General features: G+C 40.6%; 3 protein-coding genes across 6 annotated transcripts; 2 read left to right on the plus strand and 1 right to left on the minus strand.

The window, feature by feature from the left end:
* Positions 1-3,045: 3,045 nt before the first annotated feature.
* On the plus strand, positions 3,046-9,488 carry LOC103716418 (O-fucosyltransferase 31). Its single transcript, XM_008804400.4, has 10 exons — positions 3,046-3,366; positions 4,811-4,873; positions 4,970-5,051; positions 5,212-5,285; positions 5,429-5,517; positions 5,617-5,820; positions 8,019-8,280; positions 8,514-8,741; positions 8,828-9,025; positions 9,116-9,488. The coding sequence occupies exons 1-10, from the start codon at positions 3,109-3,111 to the stop codon at positions 9,323-9,325; spliced, it is 1,668 nt and encodes a 555-aa protein (XP_008802622.2). The 5' UTR covers positions 3,046-3,108; the 3' UTR covers positions 9,326-9,488.
* Positions 9,489-10,216: 728 nt separating this feature from the next.
* Positions 10,217-17,896, plus strand: LOC103716385 (agamous-like MADS-box protein AGL65). 4 transcript variants are annotated; one of them, XM_039134322.1, is made up of 12 exons: positions 10,217-10,464; positions 10,555-10,839; positions 11,255-11,314; positions 11,419-11,437; positions 12,292-12,356; positions 12,438-12,453; positions 12,555-12,616; positions 14,085-14,181; positions 15,069-15,113; positions 15,226-15,353; positions 16,054-16,405; positions 16,510-16,993. In XM_039134322.1, exons 2-12 carry the CDS (start codon positions 10,655-10,657, stop codon positions 16,519-16,521), a joined length of 1,041 nt encoding a protein of 346 aa, XP_038990250.1. In that variant the 5' UTR covers positions 10,217-10,464; positions 10,555-10,654; the 3' UTR covers positions 16,522-16,993. The 4 variants fall into 4 exon arrangements, with proteins under 4 accessions (XP_038990250.1, XP_038990249.1, XP_038990247.1 ...); XM_039134321.1 differs by lacking the exon at positions 16,510-16,993 and adding an exon at positions 17,413-17,896 and having other exon boundaries at positions 10,218-10,464; positions 15,232-15,353; XM_039134319.1 differs by lacking the exon at positions 16,510-16,993 and adding an exon at positions 17,413-17,896 and having other exon boundaries at positions 10,219-10,464.
* Positions 17,897-18,041: 145 nt separating this feature from the next.
* On the minus strand, positions 18,042-19,350 carry LOC103716384 (chlorophyll a-b binding protein 4, chloroplastic-like). The gene is made up of 3 exons (XM_008804356.4): positions 18,961-19,350; positions 18,440-18,855; positions 18,042-18,368 (listed from the first exon to the last, which is right to left on the minus strand). Exons 1-3 carry the CDS (start codon positions 19,152-19,154, stop codon positions 18,235-18,237), a joined length of 744 nt encoding a protein of 247 aa, XP_008802578.1. The 5' UTR covers positions 19,155-19,350; the 3' UTR covers positions 18,042-18,234.
* Between the last annotated feature and the right edge of the window lie 3,161 nt (positions 19,351-22,511).

The following is a 22,511-nucleotide window of genomic DNA, read 5'->3' on the forward strand; positions in this document are numbered from 1 at the left end:
ACCTTATATATTTTAAAATCAAATAAGCTCACATCATTATGAGCTACAACTTCTCGCCGACAGGCGTCAGCCGCGTGTCCACCAACCGTTGCCTGAACTCTCCAGCACTGACCTTCAGCATCTCGGACAGCGGCATTGAGAACCCGTTCTCCACCAAAATCTGATGCCGGGGCTTCATCTACCCACCCCTCCAGTCTAAATGAAATACTGCCGGAATTCCTTCAGCTCCGATAGCTCCCTCCCCATCTCTCCCTCCAAAAGTTCCGCCTTTGGGCGGAAATTGTTCACGATGCGGAACGTCAACAGCCCCAGCGACCTCAAGACCATCTTTTTAGTCTCTCTGTGGAGACACCCCAGCCTCTGGAGGCAATCCAGCCTAGGGATGAGCGTGCCATCGACGCTGGACACCGGGAGCACGGTGGTGTGACAGTTGATCCGGTGTTGCCCGACGAAGCCGAGCCGTCGGAGGATGTAGAGGGCGGGCTCAAGACGATGGAGAAGAGAAGGCCCGGGCAGCGGAGGCCGGCGGCGGGACCAAGGAGAAAGTCGAAGACGGGGCGGAGGTCGGCGGCGGGGCCGGAGGTAAGGAATTGGGGGTACATGGAGAAGATGCGGCCGGAGTCGGCAGGGCGGAGGCCGAAGGAGGCGAGGAAGTCGGCGACCGAGAGGAGGGAGGAGAGGTGGGCAGCTCGGAGAGCGGGGTTGAGGGAGAGGGCCTTGAAGGAGTCGACGTCGAGCTCGTGCTCGAGCTAAAGGAGCTTCTCGCGGAAGCGGAGGCCGGCGTCGCCGCCACTGCCGCGGCCGGCCGAGGAAGAGGAGGAGGAGACGGCAGGGGAAAAAGGCCGGAGAGGAGTGAAACCGGTCCTAGGGTTAGGATTTGGGTAATCGTGTTGATGGGGTTCAGGGGAAGAGGGCAGAGGAGGGAGCTGTAGACGAAGAGCCATCTCGTTTCCGTGGGAATGGTGGACCGTCGGTGACGGCAACCAAGTTACCGTTGTGGACTCGTCATGTGATCCGACGATCCTGTCCGTTGAATGGATGGATCGTGTGAATCAAAATCTTTGCTCACTTGGCCCTTCAGGCCTGATTTGGTGGCACAAACTTTGTTTGGCCTGAAATCAGAAGGATGTAGCAGCTTCCCAATTTGGTATTAATGAAATGTAGGAGTAGTTTTGGCATTCAAATTTTTCCCATCTTTGGAAGAATTCCATGAAGATATTAAGATGGTCATGCTTGATCATATTCCAAAAGGATTTCAGGAAACTCGGAAATTCTCTATATCTATTTTATGGATTTATTTCAGCTAATCTTTCTGTCCAATTTTTTAATATTTTATTTTTTGATTTCTACAAATATACCAATTCTTGATTAATTTAAATCATCCAATTACCAAAAAAAAAGGTTTTTTTATATACATATTTTCTCTACGGTGCCATAGAGTTGCAAGGTGTGCTGCAAAGACATGGACAATAGAGTCTTAATCAAGTCGATGCAAGTGCCAGGGGAAGAGCCGGCAATGTCACTGTAAGTGTGGGGTCATTCCAAGCCACCAGTGAGATTCTATTTTCCTGCCAGTGGCCAGAAGGAAGTATCTATCTCTTCTTCTGGCCAATGAATGCTAGAGTGCTACTTCCATAAAATCTTCTATTTGTACGGGAAGGTTATTTAACATAGATGTCAGGGAGCATTTGGGGAGAAACTGGGTTGAGTCAAGACCCCAAGTCTCCTGCAACTTGCCAAGATCATTTATCCGAGATTGGAGAGGCATGCTTTTTCCTATTGGATTCAAAACTTGTGTATGCATTTTATGTCATTTGGACTACAAGAAACCAAGTCAGATAAGCATGTGACACTATCATACTAGATTTCTCTGCCATCTTCAGCTAAAACTATAGGATATCATTTTTGTTTAGACCAGCCACGCCGGGCTTGAGAAAAAAAATGTCAAATTTTAAATAGGTTCGACTTGGACCCAACTGAAAATGAATGTAGTTTAGACCCAGGGTCTGAACTTATGATCAGCTCTAATTACACTGTAATGCAAAGTTCATACTGCACCTGGCCAATGTTTATATGAACTTAATTACATCCAAATCCGATTCAACTCCGATGAATCATTAGGACCAATGAAGCTAGGCACAACATTATGGAATCAAAATTGAGAACAAGAAGTTCAAACGAACAAAATACTATCCAACAGATCTATTCAGACCTTGCAAAAAATATTTAGATCTCAACTCCAACCAACTCATGGTACGAGCTCTAGATCTATAAGAAACCATTCGGTCGATATTCATATGTCTTGGTCTCTTCCCATGTTCAAGTGGCTAAAAAAGGTTTTAAACTGACTTTTTTGTTCATTGTAATTGGGTTGGTTCATCATTGATTGTAATAGCTGCAATTTTAGAAGATCATATCCAACTCAATTTGCCCTATCTTGGCTTGAGACTCATACCCAACACATAGGTTTTAACCTTGGATGTAAGTAAAAGTCTACGGTTTAGCCGAGAGTAACATTGGTGGTTTGCAATAGAGGGGTGCAATTAACTTGCTAATGTTTGGAATCTTCCATTTTTACAAGGTTTGTACAGCGAGTATCCCAATCATTACCATACCACACAAGTGTGACCTTAACTTTTGGCTATCTATCCTTCTAACTCTCTAGATCTCCCCAAAAATAGTGAAATCCTTACTCGGTGGCTGTGATCCAAGGCCATGCTAACGATAAGATATCCTTCTTTTTTTTTGTCTCAAGAGGGATTTCCTTCATGAAATTTTCTCCTGGGAAGCACCACGAGCCCACCATTCTGGATGAACCCAAATGATGGATCCTGTGGGGGGCCAACGGCTAGTGTCGGTGCTGGCACCGAGGATTACGACCAGCCTACCGTCGGCTGCTCATACCAACTCAGCAAACACCCTTCTCCGCAAATCATCATCGAACAAGTCAAACACTGAGAATTTATACGACCGTAACGACGAGGCGGAATTCGGAAGGGCCCCGCGAAAGCGACACCTACCCAATTTCATGGTTTCCGTTGCTCGGCCATCAGTGCGTGGGATCCGAGGAAGGGGACACGGAGCATTAGAGGATGGCATCGCGTCTCCATGAGCTTACCCACTCGGCGTACTCATCTCGGCTCTAGGATTAGGGTTTGGAGCGGGCGGTCGAGCGCTTATTCCCTCGGATCGGAACGAATTAGGGGCCGGCGGCGGCGGCAGCGGAGGGCGGCGATGCTACGGTTGTGGTGCCAGTATCAGTCACAGAGGGGCGGGGCGTTCGCGGCCCTTCTGGTGCTCCTCCTCCCGGTCTTCTGCCCTTCCCTCTTCTCCCCTCTCGGCCATGCCTCTCCTTCTTTGTTCTCGGTGAGTTCTGCCCTCTATCACCCACTTTGTTCCTTTCTGGAATCCTTGCGATCGAATTGATTCAGAAATTTAGTGGACGGTAGTCTTTTTTATCTGAATTCTTCTGTGATTTCTTCGTTTTTGGGGTTGTCGGCGATGTTGTGGTCATAAAGGTGATGAATTTATTTCCTGTACTAGCCATTAGATCTATTTATAATATAACTAACAGTTGTAATGTCGGCTTCGGCTTTGAGTTTGGGAGATTTGGTGTAGCGATCTACGAAAAAGAGTCTCTTTTGTAGTTCTAGTGTGGTGGAGTATTTTATTCAGCAGAGAAGAATATTAATGTTAAAGCTTAAAGATGGTGACTTCGTATTGGACCATACCCTCAATTAGCTTGAATGCACCAGAATAACAGGGCTAAAACTTGAAGGTGATGATTTCCTATTAGGTCGTATAACCATCAATTACCTTTTATGCACACTAAAATTTTGTTTATAGTATCCGGGCCTAGTTGATTGTTAATTAGTGGTTAGCAAGTGGATCCAGAGAGCTGGATGATCCGAGGATAAGATTTCTTGGGGCTCCATTTAATCTGTTTCATCTAGTGGCTTGCAATGAATGTACTATCTTTGAGAAGGATTTGATTTGGTTGTGGGTGCAATTAATTGAATGAGTTATTTTGTAAAGGGATTGAAGTTCTCAGAAAATGTACCACTATTGTTAACTAGTTATTTTTGTAAAGGTTTGGTTGTCAGTGCAATAGGGGTAAATTAGAAACCTGTTCAGAGTTCAGTTATCAAAATTTGGCTCTGCATCTCACGCTTATTTTTAAACTAAGGTTTGATATGTCCAATTTCTTTTCATTTAAACATGTTAGGTAAACTGGCTTTATGTCCATGCTGTTCGGTGTTGATTTTGTAGGAGAGATTGCAGTTAGTTCATCTTCTGGTCTAGATGTATTTTTGGACCAGATCCACCTTCAGGAAACGTAGAGCTAGTTGACAATGTGATCCCAACCCTATATTATGATGTGCTTTTCATTTGTTGTTTAAGTTGCAACAGTTCTCAAAGCATATAAATTTTTTTTAAAGGGATTCTCCTGTATGCTTTGCTGGCTTAAACGTATATAGCTTGTTCTTTAATTTTTGAAGATTGCATGGATCACATACTTAATACTAAATGCACTTAAATGTGTATATATAGTTTATTTTTTATTTTTGAAGATTGCATGGACCATGTACTTACTACTAAATGCTCGAATCTCTTGTTTCAGTAGTTTGAGTTGTTTAACTCTTTTTCTCCAGGATTTTAGTAGGTTGCTTTGTGAGCAACAAAGTGTAAACAATTTTGATGCATATAGATTTTGTTTGCATGTGTAATTTTCGTGTATTCTTGCTTGCACACGAGTATTTATGCTCTTCTACGTAGGATCCTAATATTATGGTGGAATTCTTCCTTGCAGGAGTGGAATGCTCCTAAACCTAGGCATATATCTCTTGTGAAGGGCGCTTTACAACGTCAAATAGTGAGTAGAAGCTGTTGAATCAGCAGTAAAATTCTTTCATTGAGCTTATACATCACTGTGTACTCGTGGATCTGATTTTATCCCTTTTCTCTTTAGTCGAATGACCAGAAGTCTGAGATCTGGGCCCCCTTGGCACACCAAGGATGGAGAACATGTATTGAATCTGCAAATAACCCCGGTAAATGCTTGATAAAAGCAAGAGTTCTATTACTTTCATACCTTAAGTTAGAAAAGAGGTAGTTTTGGGTACTTTTTGCTTGTAAACAAGATGCATTTGATCTTCATGAAGCTCTTTTGTTTCTTCAGACATTTTATTGTACATTTTGATCAATTTGCAGTATCACTGCCTGCTAAGTCAACAGGATATATTCAAGTATTCCTTGATGGCGGGTTGAACCAACAGAGAATGGGGGTAGGCTATTGATGTCATTTGAGTCATCTGAGTGGAGCCTTTGATATATGAACATAGGTTTTTTGTATAACAGTAGCCATATGGGTGCTGATTTTCTGGGAAAGTAAGCCATGATTTACTTATGGTAAATTTTTGTCTTATAGATTTGTGATGCAGTTGCTGTTGCTAAAATCCTAAATGCAACTCTTGTGATACCTCACCTTGAAGTGAATCCTGTTTGGAAAGATTCAAGGTACCTCTTAAGTAGCATCTTGTTCTTGATGTTCTTTCAGTTGTAAAGTATGGTATCTGGATGAAGAGCCTGTAAATTGACTTGCATCTGCTTTTGCAGCTCGTTTGAGGAAATTTATGATGTGGATCACTTTATTAATGTCTTGAAAGATGAGATATCAGTAGTTAGGGAATTGCCTCAAGAATTCTCATGGAGCACAAGAGAGTATTATGCTGTGGCTATTCGAGCTACTAGAGTTAAAACTGCTCCTGTACATGCTTCAGCTTATTGGTATCTTGAGAATGTTCTTCCAATTGTGCAGAGGTTCGTAAAAAAGATGAATATTATATTGGTTGCTGACAAATAAGTTACTGATAAAGCTTCTATAGTCATCTAAAATTTTATGTTTGTTCTCATTTTGTTTTGCTATTGTTTTGATCATTCTTGATGTTAACTCTCTATTGCGAGATGTTGTAGATTGCCATGTTTGTTACTGTTTGATTGGTGATGGAAATGATAAAAACTACTATTATGAATTATTTGGGCCATCTGATTTTGGAAGTCAGCAGCTTTGTCATATCTGTATGGTAGATTGCAACATTTTATTCATCAAGAAGAAGATTTAATCCTTATCTATCCAAGTTAGTGAACTTTATGTAGTGGGATATAAAGCTGGTCCTTCAGAAAACATCTGCTTTGGTTTTCCAGCACTACCTAATATGGTTCTCTTTTTTTCATTTTTTGTCATTAGCTCATGCTGATGTTTTTTTTGTTTCTATCCTTCATTGACACCCATCACTAACATGACTTCATTGTGTAGTAAGAATGCTCTTGGTAATTCTGCTTTGCCTGTCATAGGCATCAAAAGTCAATTGTTCAGTGGAGGATAGATTTATGACATCTTTTCATACAATTTTCTTCTAGATGTGCTTAGGCAAATTTCTTCCCTTCTATTGATTCTTCTTTTCTACTTTTGACTTGCAGAAATTCAAACTCCTTGTTGGCTAATCTTCCATTCTCCTCTGCACATGACTAATCCATTTCAATTAACTTTGGTTCCCTTCACTTAAAATGAAGCAACTGATCGGCTCCCTGCCATGGATTCTTTTCTAAATTTCCCCTTTACAGGCTTCAAGCTCAACTTTCTCATCTAATATTTGCATAGCATATGCACCCTTTTTGCCTCCTGTCACAGATATCAATGATCTCGGTTGACTACAATTTCTTTCCATTCTTAAACCCAAAATTTACAATGAAGCTTTCTTTCCATTCTTAAAACTCATGCCAGCAAAGTGAGATTGGACGTATGGCCTACCCATGAAATTGTATGTTTACAATGGGCTTTGTTAGCCTTTAGGACTTCAGTTTGCAGTATTGGCTGTCAATAAATCTTCAGCTAATTATCATATTCCTAAACTTTCTTATAGAATGATATCACCATACAGATCCATTCATTTGGCATTTCCTTTATTTTGAAATTATATCACCTATGTTATTTACACTCATATTTTCATAATTTCATGTACTTATTCTATTTCATCTGGTATTTGATGCCTCGTCCTTGTGGATCATTTCACAGCTTTCTCCACTTATTCTGTTCCATTACATTTGCTACATGTGGTGCCAACTGTGGATTTCCTTTTAACAGAGCTCTGTTTTGCATGATCTATTAGCAATCATATTTCTTGCAGTTCTCAAAGTTCATGGAGACAAAATCCAAGCTAAAGAGATATAAGGGAATAACTTGAAGAATTCACCTCAGGGTTAAATTTGAAGGGAAGCCGCCACAAAAAATTTAAGTTTGCTGCATGCTTAAGATAAAATAAATAGCTAACATTGTAGGATCGCTTCCCTGATATGTTACCTTCAAAATCAATACCTCAACCAATACACTACTTGCTACTCAAAACACCTATGAAGGTTCCTTGAAGCAACCTGACAAAAATTGACGTTTGCCTTATGATCATTAATCGTCCATTCCATTTGTCTCACCGTATTGTTTAGCTTGAAGTCAGCTCTAGAACAAGTACTCACACATAAAATGGATATGTGTGCAATGAGATGTGTCTATTGAATTGCAGCTTTCGTGCTATGTCAAAACACTCAAGTCTTAATCTCTACTGTTACAACACAAACTCCTTTGAGCCTTTACCCTAGTCCCATACCCTAATCCAATTGTCCATGAAATTGAATGGATAACAGGGGCCCACCAAGCATTCCTTGTTGACTAGAAATCATTTGCATTTCATATGCCAGTTCTAGACTTTTACAATTGTTAAATTCGATGAATAATCCGTATTACAGAACTATAATAAAATTTTGTAAGCAAAGATGATTCACATAATTACTTTTACCTGTTACTACTATCAAGTTGCAGTTGATTGATTCACTTGCTGTAACTGAACCACAACTTTCATCATGTGAGACCTAATCTATCTTATACTGCATATGGTCTAGTTATTTGTTTCTTTCATAGGTATGGTTTTGCATCGGCGATCTTACTCTTGTTGTTATTTCTTCAGTTATGGGATTGCTGCCATTGCGCCCTTTTCACACCGCCTGGCTTTTGATAATTTGCCTGGGGAAATTCAACGGCTACGTTGCAAGGTCAACTTCCAAGCATTGGTTTTTGTTCCTCATATCAATGCTTTGGGGGAGGCCCTTGTTAAACGCTTGAGGTATCCAGTCAGCGTACACTCTGATGAATACATACAAGAGGTTGTGGATGAAAATGTCCCTGTGGCATCAGGAAAGTTTGTGGTGTTGCACCTTCGGTTTGACAAGGTATTCTTTTCTTGAGAGCAGTTTGATGAGGTATTCTTAATGCCACGGTCTGTCACTATAGCATTTAAAATTCACTAAAAAGAAATATGGGAATTCCAACACAGTTTAACTAACCAATCTGATATAGTTCAGATAAGGCCTGTTGGTCCTGGTTATAGCAATGTATAATTGAGTCCAACCACTGACTACAGTCTGTTCTGCAGTGAAATTTCTAACTTAATGACAATGTTCAGGACATGGCTGCACATTCGGCCTGCGATTTTGGCGGTGGTAAAGCTGAAAGGCTTGCTTTGGCAAAGTACAGGCAAGTGATTTGGCAAGGGAGGGTCTTGAACTCCCAGTTCACTGATGAGGAGCTGCGAAGCCAGGGTAGGTGTCCATTGACTCCTGAAGAAATTGGATTGCTGCTGGCTGCTTTAGGCTTTGACAGCAAAACTCGTCTCTACCTTGCTTCTCATAAGGTACGACATACTGACACCTTGTTATAAGAAAATTTTCTTCCCTTCTAAATCGAATATTCAAATGCCAATAGTGTGATATACTATAGGTATATGGTGGGGAAGCCAGAATTTCTAGCTTGCGCAAGCTATTCCCATTGATGGAGGACAAGAAGAGCCTTACTTCTGAAGAGGAACTAGCTAAGGTTGAAGGGAAGGCTTCCCTTCTAGCTGCTGTGGATTACTATGTGAGCATGCACAGCGATGTGTTCATTTCTGCATCTCCTGGCAATATGCACAATGCTGTGGTAATTTTTTTTCGTTTACTCTACAGTTACTTATTCTTGTTTGCTCTCATTATGCCAAAATTCCTGACTGAGGCTTTGTTGTGGTTTTAGGTGGGCCATCGGACCTATTTGAACATGAAGACCGTAAGACCAAACATGGCTTTGTTAGGACAGCTCTTTCTGAACAAGAGCATGGAGTGGTCTGAGTTTCAACGGGCGGTCCGAGCGGGGCACAAGAACAGACAAGGGCGGATTCGGCAGAGGAAGCCCAAACAATCCATCTACACATATCCTATCCCAGATTGCATGTGTCAGCAGTGAAATTATTTGGTTTATTTCATTTGTGTCGCCCATGAGTTATTACCATGTTGTACGTAAAGATTGAAAAGACATATTCCTTAGCTACTCATCGTTACCTTCTCTAGATTCAATAATCAATTCCTTGTGTATGAATTTACTCCTACATGATACTGATTTCAACAAATATTGTTGTTTTTTTTTTTTGGTACACCGGCGGCCGCTCACTACAGCCATGAGTATGCCCAAAATAGTTACAATATAAAACATGCTCTAGTATCACCGGCACGTGCTCTAGAACCCACAATAAAATGGTTGTAGAATGGTGTGCTGCATAAGAGGTGATTCAGTCAGCCACACGATTTGCCTTCCGAAAGACCTGTGATTCGGAAAGAGTCCAGCTCTTCAAAATATTGTTGTTTCAGTGCCTCCGACCTGCTTGTCATCCTACTGCGGGGGTGTCTCTGGCATGTAGAACCTGATGACCCATATTTTGACTCCTTTTCTATCCAAAAACACCAAACTACATGAACCTTGCCAGCAGCATCCGTTCCAAGACTCGTTGCAGTTGTTATTGCTAATTTTGTATCTGCACAGGTTAATCTCAGTCAATCAGTGCCCTGTCCCATGTATCGCAGCAATGCACAAAGCTGATAAACAAAGCAGTTCTATTAGTACCAACTTCTATGGTTTCACTCTAGTGTTCTGCGTCCTTTTATTTTTTTCGGATACTATCAAACCTCTATTCAGAGAGCAGTAGCACAAGCTTGAACGAGAGCGAGTCCTCGATGGATGGGTGAACTTAGAATTGCGATATCTTCGTATTTATGGCCCACGCATGGTTATGGGCGCAGCAAGCAATAAGGGCCGGTCGTAAATGGGCCCTTTTCGTTTAATTTGCGCGTGGTTTCGGCTTGTAACGAGGAGAGAGGGAGCGAGAGAGAAGTAAGCGGGACCCTTCCCTCCCTGGTCGGAGGGCAAGCGCTCCCGCTTCTTTCGCTCCCCCCCACTGTTCTCGCTCCTCCGCCGGTCCTTCCCATCTAACTCCTCCTCCATTCTCTCTCTCTCTCTCTCTCTCTCTCTCTCTCTCTCTCGTCCTCCCTCTCCCCTCCCCCCGTCTTACCCAATTTGTTATCCTTATGGCTCTCTTACGTTTGATTCCGGTGATTTCTCTTCTCTTGGTTAAATCTGTTGAATGCAATGTTCCATAATTTTTTTCGTTATATGGAATTCGGGTTTGATTGTTGTTGTAGATGGATTCTTGAGTCCTGGGGGAACACGGCACTCAATTTCTTGATCTCTGGTTTTTGGAATACTGTAGAAAAGGTGATAAAGAATTAAGGTGATTGGAAGATGGGAAGGGTGAAGCTGAAGATTAAGAGATTGGAAAATACCAGCGGGCGGCAGGTGACATACTCGAAACGGAGAGCCGGGATACTGAAGAAGGCTAAGGAACTGTCGATATTGTGTGACATAGACATTATACTTCTTATGTTCTCGCCCACTGGAAAACCCACAACTTGTCTCGGAGAACGCAGGTATATTGCTGCCGTCCCTCTCTTGATGCGCCTTTTTAACCCTATTGTGTTGTGTTCGAACGTCGTCTCATTCGATCCTGCTAGGCTACCATGCTTGCAAATTCGAACTTTTTGAAAGCCAAAGCGGTGTTTTAGTATGTTAGTGAAATAAAATTACATGGAAAATAAAGAATCCAAAACAAAGGAAAACAGGGCAAAATTTGAATCAGATTATGGTGTAATTAACTGAACAAGCATATACAGTCTTGATCATGGACATGATTGAAGGAAGTTCTCTTCTAGTGGGTTGGTAATATTTACCGGCTGATGACATCTTTCCTTAATATCTTCTTGTGATTATATTTTTACTCATCTATATGATATCATAAGTTTTTAATATTTTTTCTGGCTCCGACATTATTTACTTTATTGTCAGCAATATAGAGGATGTGATTGCAAAGTTTGCTCAACTAACTCCACAGGAGAGGGCAAAGAGGTGGGGGAGAACTCTTTCTTGATTTGCTTGTTCTTTTTCCTTGCATCTGGATTAAATCTTAATAACTAACTGACTGGTACTCTTTTTTCTGATTTTTTGAATAGGAAGCTGGAGAGCCTTGAAGTAAGATCGCTTATTATTTCGTTTCGATTTGCATACACAATATGCATATTTGTTGGATTTTTTTTATTCTAAATATTTATCAGAGATTATAGAGATTTAAGCATCTATTCCTCCAGTAATATCAAGAATTCCATATAAACTCCCTAAGTGTCGTTGTTCCCATAGATTTAAGAAAAAAAATTAGGCTACAACAGATAAGCCCCTGCATGTATAAGCTATTTATTGTGCCAGAATTCACAATGAAAACATGCTTTTTATGTCTAAGAATGGGGTATGTTGGACGGAAAGCTCAAATGTAGTTAATCTATATCTAAAATCTTGTTCCTTTCTATCCGACTATAGTCTACTCTTATTACCTTTTCCACCACCGTTGCAAAATCTTCGTTTTTTCATCATTCACCAATACAATTATCCTTTTGGAGAACACCTAGTGGTGGTGAGGGCAAGTGCTGCTCAGTTTGAGTGAGGAATAGGTGGGGGTGATGTGGGCTTGCATGGTTCAGCAGTGATGAGCAAGGGTGCCTGGGGACTGGCGGCATGGCTGTAATAATGGTCAAGGTGTAATAGCTGTGATGAAGAGATGCCCAGGTTGTTGAATAGTGATTGAAAGGCAATAGTGGAGAGGCAGTTGAGGGGAAATGTGGCAGTCACGTTGCATAAAATATAAGTCATTTAGCTTTAGATGTCCAATTCACTTTAGAAAACAAATCTCGGTTCAAATCCTTGCCCAAGTAATGTTTGTGGGTTTTATATGTACATATTGTTGCTGCTAAGTTACGTGCATACAGGAAGTAAGGAAAAAAAATATGAATAAACCAAACTGTTCTTATGTGTAAAATTGATGTGAGAAACAGGCACTAAAAAAGACATTCAAGAAGTTGGATCATGATGTCAACATACAAGATTTTTTGGGTTCAAGGTATGAGCTCGCCCTTATAGTTGTTTGATATACTCAAAACCTGAAACTCAAATTCCTGATATTCTCCTCTTTTTGTTGCAGTGGTCAAACAGTTGAGGTACATGTCAGAAAGATTATGATTATAGATGTTGATTTGGTCTCTTAACTTGTTGTTTTTACTTTTTCATGTGTTAAATTTTGACTTTACTTTTAGCACAGGAGTTGACCAATCACTCAAGGCTATTGCAAGCTCAAATATCAGAAGTTCAAAAAAGATTGAGGTAATGTTTTGAAACTTCAAATAAGAATTCTGTTGTTTATTCATTACAATAGCTTAAGGTCAAGTAATGGCTATTAGCAGAGAGTGTGTGTGTGTGAGAGAGAGAGAGAGAGAGCACATGACATGTCTAGTTTGTTCTATGAATATGTGATCTTTCATTCTATCTGATTCCTCCCATGCTTGTATATCATAGACTGCACATGAGCTCTGTAACGCACTTGTTGGAGCCTTTTTCTTGTTCATATGCCCTTTATATTTGTATAGATTTGGTTTTCTTGCATTTACTCAAGCTTACTTTTATAAAAACTTAGGGATTTCCATTATAGCATCCTTGTTAGACTTGAACTGATTTGGGTCTGTTCAGATTTCTATGCAACCTAGGCCCAAGTTGCTAGCATTTTTTTAATAGGTTAGGCTCAAGCCCAACCCGAGCTCGAGCCAGCCCAGAAGCCCAAACAGGCTTGACTCAATCAAGCTTGAGCATGCCCGACTCGGGCCTAAGCTTGGCACAGTGGGGGTGGAGTTACCCAATACTGGCCAGCAGCTCTTGGGAAGGGACAAGGGGGGAATCAGGAGGGGGATGGAGGAGGGAGGGAGGGAGGGAGGGAGGGGGAGAGAGAGAGAGAGAGAGAGATGGGAGGTGGAGAGGAAGGAATGGGGGGAGGGGACGGGCAAGAGGAGGAGAGAGTGGAGATAGGAGGTGGAGAGTAAGGGTGGGGGAAGGGGGATGGGCAGGGGAGGAGAGAGTGAGAGTGAGAGTGAGAGAGTGTGTGTGTGAGAGAGAGAGAGAGAGATGAGATGCGAGATGGAGAGGAAGGGTAGGGGGTGGGGATGGGTGGGAGCAAGGGGAGGGATAGGGCATCCGGAGAGAGAGAGAGAGGCAGATATGTAGCGTGAGGGGCTAGGGAGCGAGCTGACCTGGGTCAGGCTAAGTCGGGCTTTGGGTCACATTTGGGCCAAGCTTGATCTTCAACCGAGCCTCAAACTTGATCTGAAGCAGGCTTGGCCTGGCAATCCTTAGGTCTGTCGGGCCTAATTTAGGCTTTAAAAACAGTATGAATTTGATTATCCATAGGAGTTTTAGTAATGCCAGTTAATCTAGTACAAGGTCGGCGGAACCGTCCTAAGACGCCCAATTCGGAGCGTCCTGAGCTGTACCGGCGGTGGACCGGGACGGTTCTGGCAACAAAACCGAGACGCCGTCGCCGAAGGAGGAGAAGGAGAAAGAAAGAGAAGAAAAGAGAGAGCGAGCGGGAGAGGGAGGGAGAGGGAGAGGAGGGAGGTCGGCGGAGGGCCGTCGGAGGCCAATGCATATCTTAGCAAAAGACTATGAGATGTATACTAGATGATTTTTATCTTGATTTGGCATAGGAATGAATATACATTAGCATTAAATGTCCATTTCAGTTAGTTTTTATGATTCATTCGTGACTTAACTCATGCTTTACTTTTTTCTATTGTTTTTTCAGTTACTGGTCTGAACCTGAAAAAATCAATAGTATTGATCATATTAGGGCGATGGAAGAATCTCTAAAGCACTCTCTTAACCAAGTTCAATTGCAAAAGGTGCATGTTTTTCAGATTTATCTTATAGTTCCTATTGGTCTACAGCATGCATAAAATTTTTGACCATTTTGTATGCATAATTTAGTATGAATGCACAAATATTGAATAATTTTCTGTTGGATGTCATCAAAGTTGCCATTTTTTGATCATTTAGACTTCAGAGTACAAAGCAGCCCTATGTTGTCTACAATGGACAGTTCAATCACCTTATCATTGTTTGCATGTTAACTGCCTATAGTCCCTGGTGCCATAATGTCCCAAAGGCCATATCAATATTGTAACTCTGAAATCCTTAATATATTGACGATTCTAATCTGAATCCTTCACGAAAACTTTCTTCCTATGTCATTCCATAAGAATTAAACACAATGCCATTTTGACTGTTTCTCTTTCTTAAAATGAGAAATGTGATACCGTTGCATTTATTTTGGAGTTGTTGGAGAACTGGTAGGTTTAATTTATATATTGTAAATGCTTCTTATCTGCATGCTTAGTGTGGATTAGAGATTTGATTGTAGTCACATCTTTCCCTGTTCTTCCTTGTAAATTGATGCCTCAATTTTTTAGATGCTTTGAATTGTCAACCATAGCCAGTTGTGGTTATATAATCCAATCTTAACCTTCTACAGATATTTTCTCGTGTATGGCAATTTGTCCATGTTCCACTAAACCCATTTTTTTAGATCTATATAAAATTGGAGACATCCAAATTGGTTGAAGTAATATTTTTTAAAGTTAGTATAACAAGGTATGGTTAAAAGTTGTTAATTATATGTAGAAAGTGAATGTGGACTTTTATCAGTTGAAAAATTAATGTTGATTAATTTTATTATACGCTTTCTGCTTCTTTCTTCACTGTAACATAAGCTGATGGTAAATACTGACAGGAGAACCTTGGAAAGCAACTAATGTCACTAGAATGTGCTAGCCAGGTAAAGCACTTATCTAATAGTATAAATATCTGCTTCCACTTCCTCAAATTACGAAAATTTGCATGATCATACATTGATGTCTATAGAATATCAATCTTGTCTTGATGTGTAGTTCCAGAATGGCATCCATTTACCCTTGGAAATAGGTGGCGAGCAGCAATCCTCAAATATATCGTGGCTTCATGATAATGAAGGTCAACCCATGATGCTTCCAGAAGATACTAATTTGCCGCGACAGAGGTGAGCAAATTCATGATGACTTTGTTTTTAGTGATACTCTTCTATTTTCCTATGAATCTCTATTTTTATTTGGTTCCCTAATGCATGAAATCAACTAGGAGTGTATTTGAAAAATATAATGACCCAAGTACACTGTAGAATCCTTCAGATTGACTTAACATTCATTAGGAATAGTAATAACTGTTCTTTTTATTTTATCGTGAAAATTTGGTATTCAAAATTGGTTGGTCAACATGGAAGCCTGCTTAGTTCTGTTTGGCTGATAGCCATATACAGTCTCCAATTTTCATATAGTAAATTGTTGGTTTAGTTCATATCAGATGATCTAAATCTGTGCAAAGATTTTTATATCAAGGATATGGATGGATCCTGTAGTGAGTCCATACTTTCAGCCTTGCAAAATCGCAGTAGTCATTAATTATGATTGAATTCAAAAATTGGAAGCCGATTGCTGGACACTATCCAGCTTTCAGGAGCTAAGTTTTGATTTGTCGAAAACTTGAGCTTCTAAAGGGGGTAGGAAGCTTCATCTTAATATGTATCTCACCATCAATTTGCAATATGGTGCCAACCATGTTTAAAGAATATTTATTTCATGTATTATAAAGTAGGATATTATAATCTTCTTTTCTTCAGGTAAAGTGTTTGCCACATGTCCATTTTATTACTGATATTTATTTTTTTTTCCTCTGTGGATCAGAGGGTGTGTCACAGAAGTTTCTCTTCAAGGCTTTCCTGGCTACTTAAGCACAGGGAAGGAAACAAAGGCTGATGGACAAATCAATGATGATACCTTGAATCAATTAGGCCAGAATGCATGCTTGGGGCTTCAGCTGGCAGGCCACTACCCATATTGCTCATATGGTCTGAATTTGCTTCATGAAAAGAAATTCAAACCTCAAGCAGAAGTTAACCTACAAGAAGCAACTGTAGATTACCAAATGAATAGCTTTGAGCCGCCCAGGCCCAGATATGATGCCAGCATTCAGACATGGGCTTCTGCATCGGGTTCTTGTGGTGTCCCTGTATTTTCTAACCACTCTTACCACCAAGTAAGTTCTTTTGTATTTACTTTACGTTTCTGTTTATGTCAATCTTTTGCTAAAATCAGTTGATATTGGTAATATGAATTACTAAAATGGTGAACTATGCACAGTGGCAACATTAGGCATATGAAATCATATGGTATCGAGAGTAACGAGAGCTTTTGAAATATATAAAGGACATGAAGGAGAGAGTACTACTAAAATAATTCATTCAAGAAGTGTATGCTTGTCAATCTTTTTTCAATGTTAAACTCAGGAAGCATGATTTTGCTGGTGACTGGTGTTGGCAAAATTTGCAATTCAGCTGTTGGCATAGATGAGATGCTTTGTGCCCTTTTTCTGCTGGATGCCAATTTCAGTTGCAGTCTCATGGCCATGACCATGAAATGGCGAGCATTTCTGTCAGCTACTCCTTGTCATATACCTCTTATCAACATTTTTCAATATGGCACCGCTTTTAATGATATGTTGGAAAAAATTGGAATTACTGTTGAAATGTGGATAAGGGTGGAGATTCCAAGTCTGCAAATTTGTAGTTCTTCTGCAGTGTGTTTGTAATCATGTGTAATGTGCAAGTTCGCTTTTGTTTTTAAAGTCTTACTGAAATTTTCTCTGCACAGCTGTATCAGTTTCAGAATCCACATGCTTAAGCCTTTTTTTGAGATTTTGACATACATTTGCAATCTCAGCATTCGCATTCACACATTGTTGTGTTCTTAATACTGCATTTTGCATCTTATGCTCAGACTTACTGGGCTTGAAACTGAATAGATTTATGTGTACAATTTGATTCAATTAATATCTTTAGATGATTGTGATTGACAAAGTTATTGTAACTCTCCGAGAAGCATAATTAAGATAGGTACCAGACCGCTCCCTAGGAATGCATGCTAAAGTTCGATTTCTAGGAACTATGGTGTCTCAAAAATTTTCCTGTTGCTAATGATTACTTAATCTGCAAATTGGTCTCTAATTTCAGTTTTTATTGAGGTTCTTTTGACCTTTTCTTGCAGCAACCCACCGGACTTCATGATGCATAGCATTTTTGCAGTGCTAACTTGGCATAAGCAGGCTTGCTAGCCTTAACCTCTGCAGAGTGGAACAACTCTCTAGTTGCTGTCGAGCTTTTTTCCCCTTCTTTTTCATACAATCCTCAGAAGAAAAGGTACATATACTAAATGAGAATACTAAATGAGAATATGTTCTCGTTGTTATACTTGTACAGGAACCTGGCTAGGATCAAAAAAGATTTACATGATGCTTCCTGGATCATCTTAGCCATCCTACCTCTCATAGAGCAAAATCCTTGTAAATTATATTATGACTGTGTCAACTTGGTCTGCTTTCGTGGCCGGAAGTGTTTGTTCTTGTAAATTATACGTAAGGTGCAGAGCTTCAAGACTGTAATACTTGTAAAAAGAGATACCCCAGATTGACAGGAGCTGTAAACTAAATTCAGATATTGCTGAATTTTATATATTGAATTCTCTTTCAGTACTCTTAACGTAAAAATGCTTTATGTGAATCTTAATACTTTAACGATATCTATGTTCTTCCCTTGCAATTCCACACTTTATGTCAACTAGTTTTCCTCATTTCTTTTTCAATGGTTATCCATTAAAATCTCGCACTTCCTTCGTGCTGTCTTAACTATAGTTTGTCATTGGAGAAGAACATGAACGAATTTACTCTCAAACGAAAGGTAAAAATAGGGAAGACAATGAAGATGGCATTACAATAATGTTCAAGATCCCTTGTGCATGTCTGTTACTTTTCTTTTGTTTCACATTGTGACCTCAAAAGGCCATCTAATCCTTGTTGCGAAAGAAAAGAACCTAGCCCTTGAGTGTTTGAATGATGGTGGTGTGCCATGGGTCAGAAATGTGTTGTAGGAGGTTGTCGAAGGGACCCTGACCAGTAACATTGTGCTGAATCACAAAACCCAGGAATGCCAGCATTGCTAATCTCCCTGCAACAACCAGGTTTTAGCAATCCATTCTATAAAACGCTTCTGATGGTTGATGATTGTTGGTAACTTACCATTTGCAAGCTCCTTCTCCTTGGCCTCAAGCGTGGGAGCGAAGTTGAGGGGGTTGAAGATGCCTCCAGGGTACCCAACTTTATTTGGTGGCAAGCTGTAGTTCTTGAAGATGGGGTCCTGGTTTACACTGCCTGGGTTCTTGATGTCCTGCCACCTTCTGATCTCCACATAGTGGAACAGAATGAATTCGATGACGAAGAGGGTGGAAGATGATGCAAAGTATTCTGCCTTGCCGGCCTCATACCACTCGGGAACATTGATGATCCCAATCTTGGTGAAGACCTCTGGAAGCAGCATTCCAGCGACACCGAGCATCGCCCACCGGCCATTGACAAGCTCTGCCTGCACATACCACTTCAAGTTTTCTGGATCCTCAGCTAGTCCAAGCGGGTCGAATCCATTATCCCCAGGGAGGCTGCAATTTTAGAAGACAATTTGAAAATAAAATAATTGTTGATGGTGTAATTGACATTATTTATGATCGAATTCGCGATTGCATTGGAGCCCTGATGGTGTTAACCTGCCGTTTAGGTAGGCAGGTGAAGGCAGGCCAGGGAGCCACTGGCCCTTCTTTGCTTCCACCTTGAATGAGTTCAAGGTGTTGGAGCGTGCGGTTTTGGCGGTGAGTTTGCCGGAAGAACCTGTGAGAAACCTGGGTTTTGATGCCTGAGGCCGGAAGACGGCAACTGAAGCATGGGCTGTGACTGTTGCCATCTTTCCTACCAACCAATCAATGAGCTCCGGCGAGGATTGAAACTGCCTGATGCTGGTGTTTCAGCCAATGACAAACAGGTGTGGGTGTTTTTGTGTTGCCCTTTCAGTCCTTTGTGTTTCAGTGGAGAGGTATGCTTGTGGTCTGAATTCATGGATGGAGTGGATGGTTGATGGTATGGAGGATTGGTTAGGATCTGCTGGGGTGTCAAGGGGACCAATAAGAACTTCTGGTCGTTATCCCTTCTTATCTAATTGCAGGATCCAAAATATCAGTTTAATCCATTCTATTGGCCGGAGAAAGCCATGTGGGACAACTCAGAGACTGGTTCTGGTCCTTCTTGCTAAGGGTTGGGCTAGAAAAATCTTGTGGACCCACCAGTTCTGTGGTGTGGTGCTATTGGTTTGAGGTTGGACAGAAGTAAAACCAAGAAGTGCAGCTATTGTTTTGGGTGTTCATGATCTTGCTTTTATGGTCCTTATAATTGGAACCCAGATGAGTAGATTTGTTCATGATCTTGCTTTTATGGTCCTTATAATTTGGTCCTCGTTGGAGCTCTTTTTCCTACTTCTAATAGCTCTTTCACCTGCTTTTAACCCTTCCCTTATGCCAAGTTTGAGCACTTATTCGGTAGGATCTTACCCCTGAGGTGGTGCTCAGCCCATACATTGTGCTCTGAATGTTTTTTCTTTCTTTCTTTTCTTTTTTCTAAGGCAGACATGACAAACTACATGAGTTCGGACATATCCAATGAAGTCAAAAAATAAAATATCATGGAATGTTCCAAACAAATCCGCATTCCGAGTCCACAAAGTACCACCTGCATGGTTGGCCACATAAGCGGCCATCCAGTCAACAATACCGTTAGCCTCCCTAAAAATATACTTAGCCTCATCTCTAGTTGCTTTTACCTACGTTATTCAGGTCTTAGCAGCTCAGTTTCGATATCCCTTCGGATCTTCCCTTCTGTGCTGTGGCTGTAGATTTTGTCTTCCGAGCTGAGTTGTTGCTGCTGCCTAAAATTGTAGAAAGTCATAAAACTTAAAACAAGTATACAACGGTAGAGATACCAGCATGTATGATCGGTCGGTTCTTTGAGGCTTTTGGGAAGAAAAAATATCAGAAAAAAAAAGTAGAAGAAATAAAAGAGAATTATACCCGTCTTCCAAGTGTAATTTGGATTTCTGTTGATGCTGCCAATCATAGTGGCCGGATGGTTTAGATAGTTAACTCTCTCTGCCAGTTTGTTAATCAACGAATTCCATGCTGATGCCGGGCTGCTTGTTTACTCATGCAATGCAATTAGAGAGATTTTTCTTTTTGAAAAAAGAAAGTATTCTTAGATAAAACGCAACCTTACCCTGTCCCCGTGTTCTATCACTGTACCACCCGAAGGAGAAAAAGAAAATATTAAAAAAAAGCTGATGTGAAGTATTAAAGCCGGTATAATATTAAATGACAACAAATAAATGTGAAAAAGACCACCATGGATGGAAGACTGGAAGTTTGTTGGAACAAGATGGGTTCCTTGATTTTTGTCCTTTCATGATTAAAAAAAAAATTAACAAGACCTATATGAAAATATATAACATATGCATGTATATACATAGGTTGTCTGTAGCATACATATTCAGGTTAGGTCTCGGGGTTTTCGGGCGAAACCGAAACCCAACCAGATAAGATCTGGGTTTAATTTCAGCACCTCAACCTAATCTAATGGTTTTTGGATTTACTTTTCATATGCAGCCTTCCTTTTGGTTTTGGATCATATTAGCGGATAATCTGCATCCATCGACAGCTCTAGTCAAAACTGTCCATTAGCATCAAAATAACATCTGAGAGCAGCACACAGACTAAACATTCTTTTTAGTTCAAATAAATCATGGAATCTTAGTGAGAAAAAAATATTGAAAAAGAAAGGGAATGGGGGTAATCAGTAAGATTTTCTTCCGGGCAAGAGATTTCAGTGATCCAGTAGTTTTGGTGGTTCTGAGTCGTGTGTCTCGGATATTCTAATAACCTTCAGGACAGAGAAAACAGTTGTCGTGAACGAATCCATCGAGCGTCCCATCCGTTTCGAGGCGCGGATCCTCTGTGGTATGCCCGCGCACGCCGCATCGTTCTTGGTCAAAAAGCAGCAGCCTTGGATAGAGCGAGGAACTCAGCATCCCCTTCCTTGGGAAAGCAAACAAAAGTAGCATTTGCAGTTAATGGTGGCAGTGAAGGCTCCACCATAACCATAACGCCACATTTAAACGGGCTGCTCCTCCTTCAAGGCGCTTCCTGCAGTCACCTGCTGGGCCTCGTAAAGGGATGGAATCATGGAATGATCCCTTCCTGTTGCGTAATTAAAGTCTCCAACCTCCCTTCATACCAACCTATCTCGGTCTAGCCAAATCGTTACTGCATCTCTGTAACTCTGCTGGGCTTCATTTCCAGGAGTACATTAAGAATGTATGCATAAAAACTTAAGAAGCGGGCTTCCAATATAGGCAGGCATTGGAGAAAGAAATATAGGGCAGAGACTATGCTAGTAAGAAGAGTCTTTTGACTCTTAGGGCTCGTTTGGTTCGCGGGAAGCATTTTTCCTCCTAGGAATATAATTCCTGGAAAACAAATTCTTAGGAAAAGGATGCCTAGGAAAGTACTTTTGGCATGTTTGGTTGACTATGGGAAAGTGACAAATTTCCAAAGTGCTTATGTTTGGTTGGCCATCCACTTTCCTAGGAAAGTTATGTATAATTCCTATTATGCCCTTAATAAAAATTAGGTTTTTAATGTCTCTTTAATGCTTCTTTAATGCTGAAGGGACTTTTTGGGAAAAAGTAAAAATGGAGTAATTCCTGCCTCATGGAAAAGTAACTTTTCCATGTTTCTCATGGAAAAGACTTTCCCATGAAATGTGGGAATCATATTCCCATGAGAATTCAACTTTCCCTTCTCTCTCCTTTGAAAACTCCAACCAAACAAGAGGCATCTCATTACTTTTCCATTGACCACACTTTCCCCCTTCTTTTCCCGCGAACCAAACGAGCCCTTAGATTTCTTTATTAAGACAAGCAGTAATAAGACTACAAATGGGTCGGAGTTTTTTTATTAAGACAAGCAGTAACAAGATTATAAATGGGTCGGGTTGACCCATAACCCGATCCACTTAAACTTGAACCGACTCATGGAACCAGTACACAATTTTCTAGCTTTGTATAATTTATACATTATGCACACCATTTTTTAGATTTTATAAACTTTTAAGTGCAAAAACTCTAGAAAAGAGAGAGATATGGAAAAGAAAAATGAGATTAGGAAGAAGAATGAAGATCTCACAGATGGAATAGAGAACTTGATAAAGGAAAAAAATA

Source organism: Phoenix dactylifera, chromosome 15 (assembly GCF_009389715.1).
Source record: "Phoenix dactylifera cultivar Barhee BC4 chromosome 15, palm_55x_up_171113_PBpolish2nd_filt_p, whole genome shotgun sequence".
In the NCBI taxonomy this organism is placed as follows: Eukaryota; Viridiplantae; Streptophyta; class Magnoliopsida; order Arecales; family Arecaceae; genus Phoenix; species Phoenix dactylifera.

Excerpts from the sequence above, each read along its gene's own strand:
- LOC103716418 (XM_008804400.4), top strand. The coding sequence starts at position 3,109 with ATGAGCTTACCCACTCGGCGTACTCATCTCGGCTCTAGGATTAGGGTT. Across the intron at positions 4,874-4,969 it reads GCGCTTTACAACGTCAAATA|TCGAATGACCAGAAGTCTGA; the intron begins GTGAGTAGAAGC and ends TTTTCTCTTTAG. Across the intron at positions 8,281-8,513 it reads TGCACCTTCGGTTTGACAAG|GACATGGCTGCACATTCGGC; the intron begins GTATTCTTTTCT and ends GACAATGTTCAG.
- LOC103716385 (XM_039134319.1), top strand. The coding sequence starts at position 10,655 with ATGGGAAGGGTGAAGCTGAAGATTAAGAGATTGGAAAATACCAGCGGG. Across the intron at positions 14,182-15,068 it reads ACCAAGTTCAATTGCAAAAG|GAGAACCTTGGAAAGCAACT; the intron begins GTGCATGTTTTT and ends AAATACTGACAG. Across the intron at positions 15,114-15,225 it reads CACTAGAATGTGCTAGCCAG|TTCCAGAATGGCATCCATTT; the intron begins GTAAAGCACTTA and ends CTTGATGTGTAG.
- LOC103716384 (XM_008804356.4), bottom strand. The coding sequence starts at position 19,154 with ATGGCAACAGTCACAGCCCATGCTTCAGTTGCCGTCTTCCGGCCTCAG. Across the intron at positions 18,856-18,960 it reads CCTGCCTACCTAAACGGCAG|CCTCCCTGGGGATAATGGAT; the intron begins GTTAACACCATC and ends CTAAAATTGCAG. Across the intron at positions 18,369-18,439 it reads GGAGAAGGAGCTTGCAAATG|GGAGATTAGCAATGCTGGCA; the intron begins GTAAGTTACCAA and ends TGGTTGTTGCAG.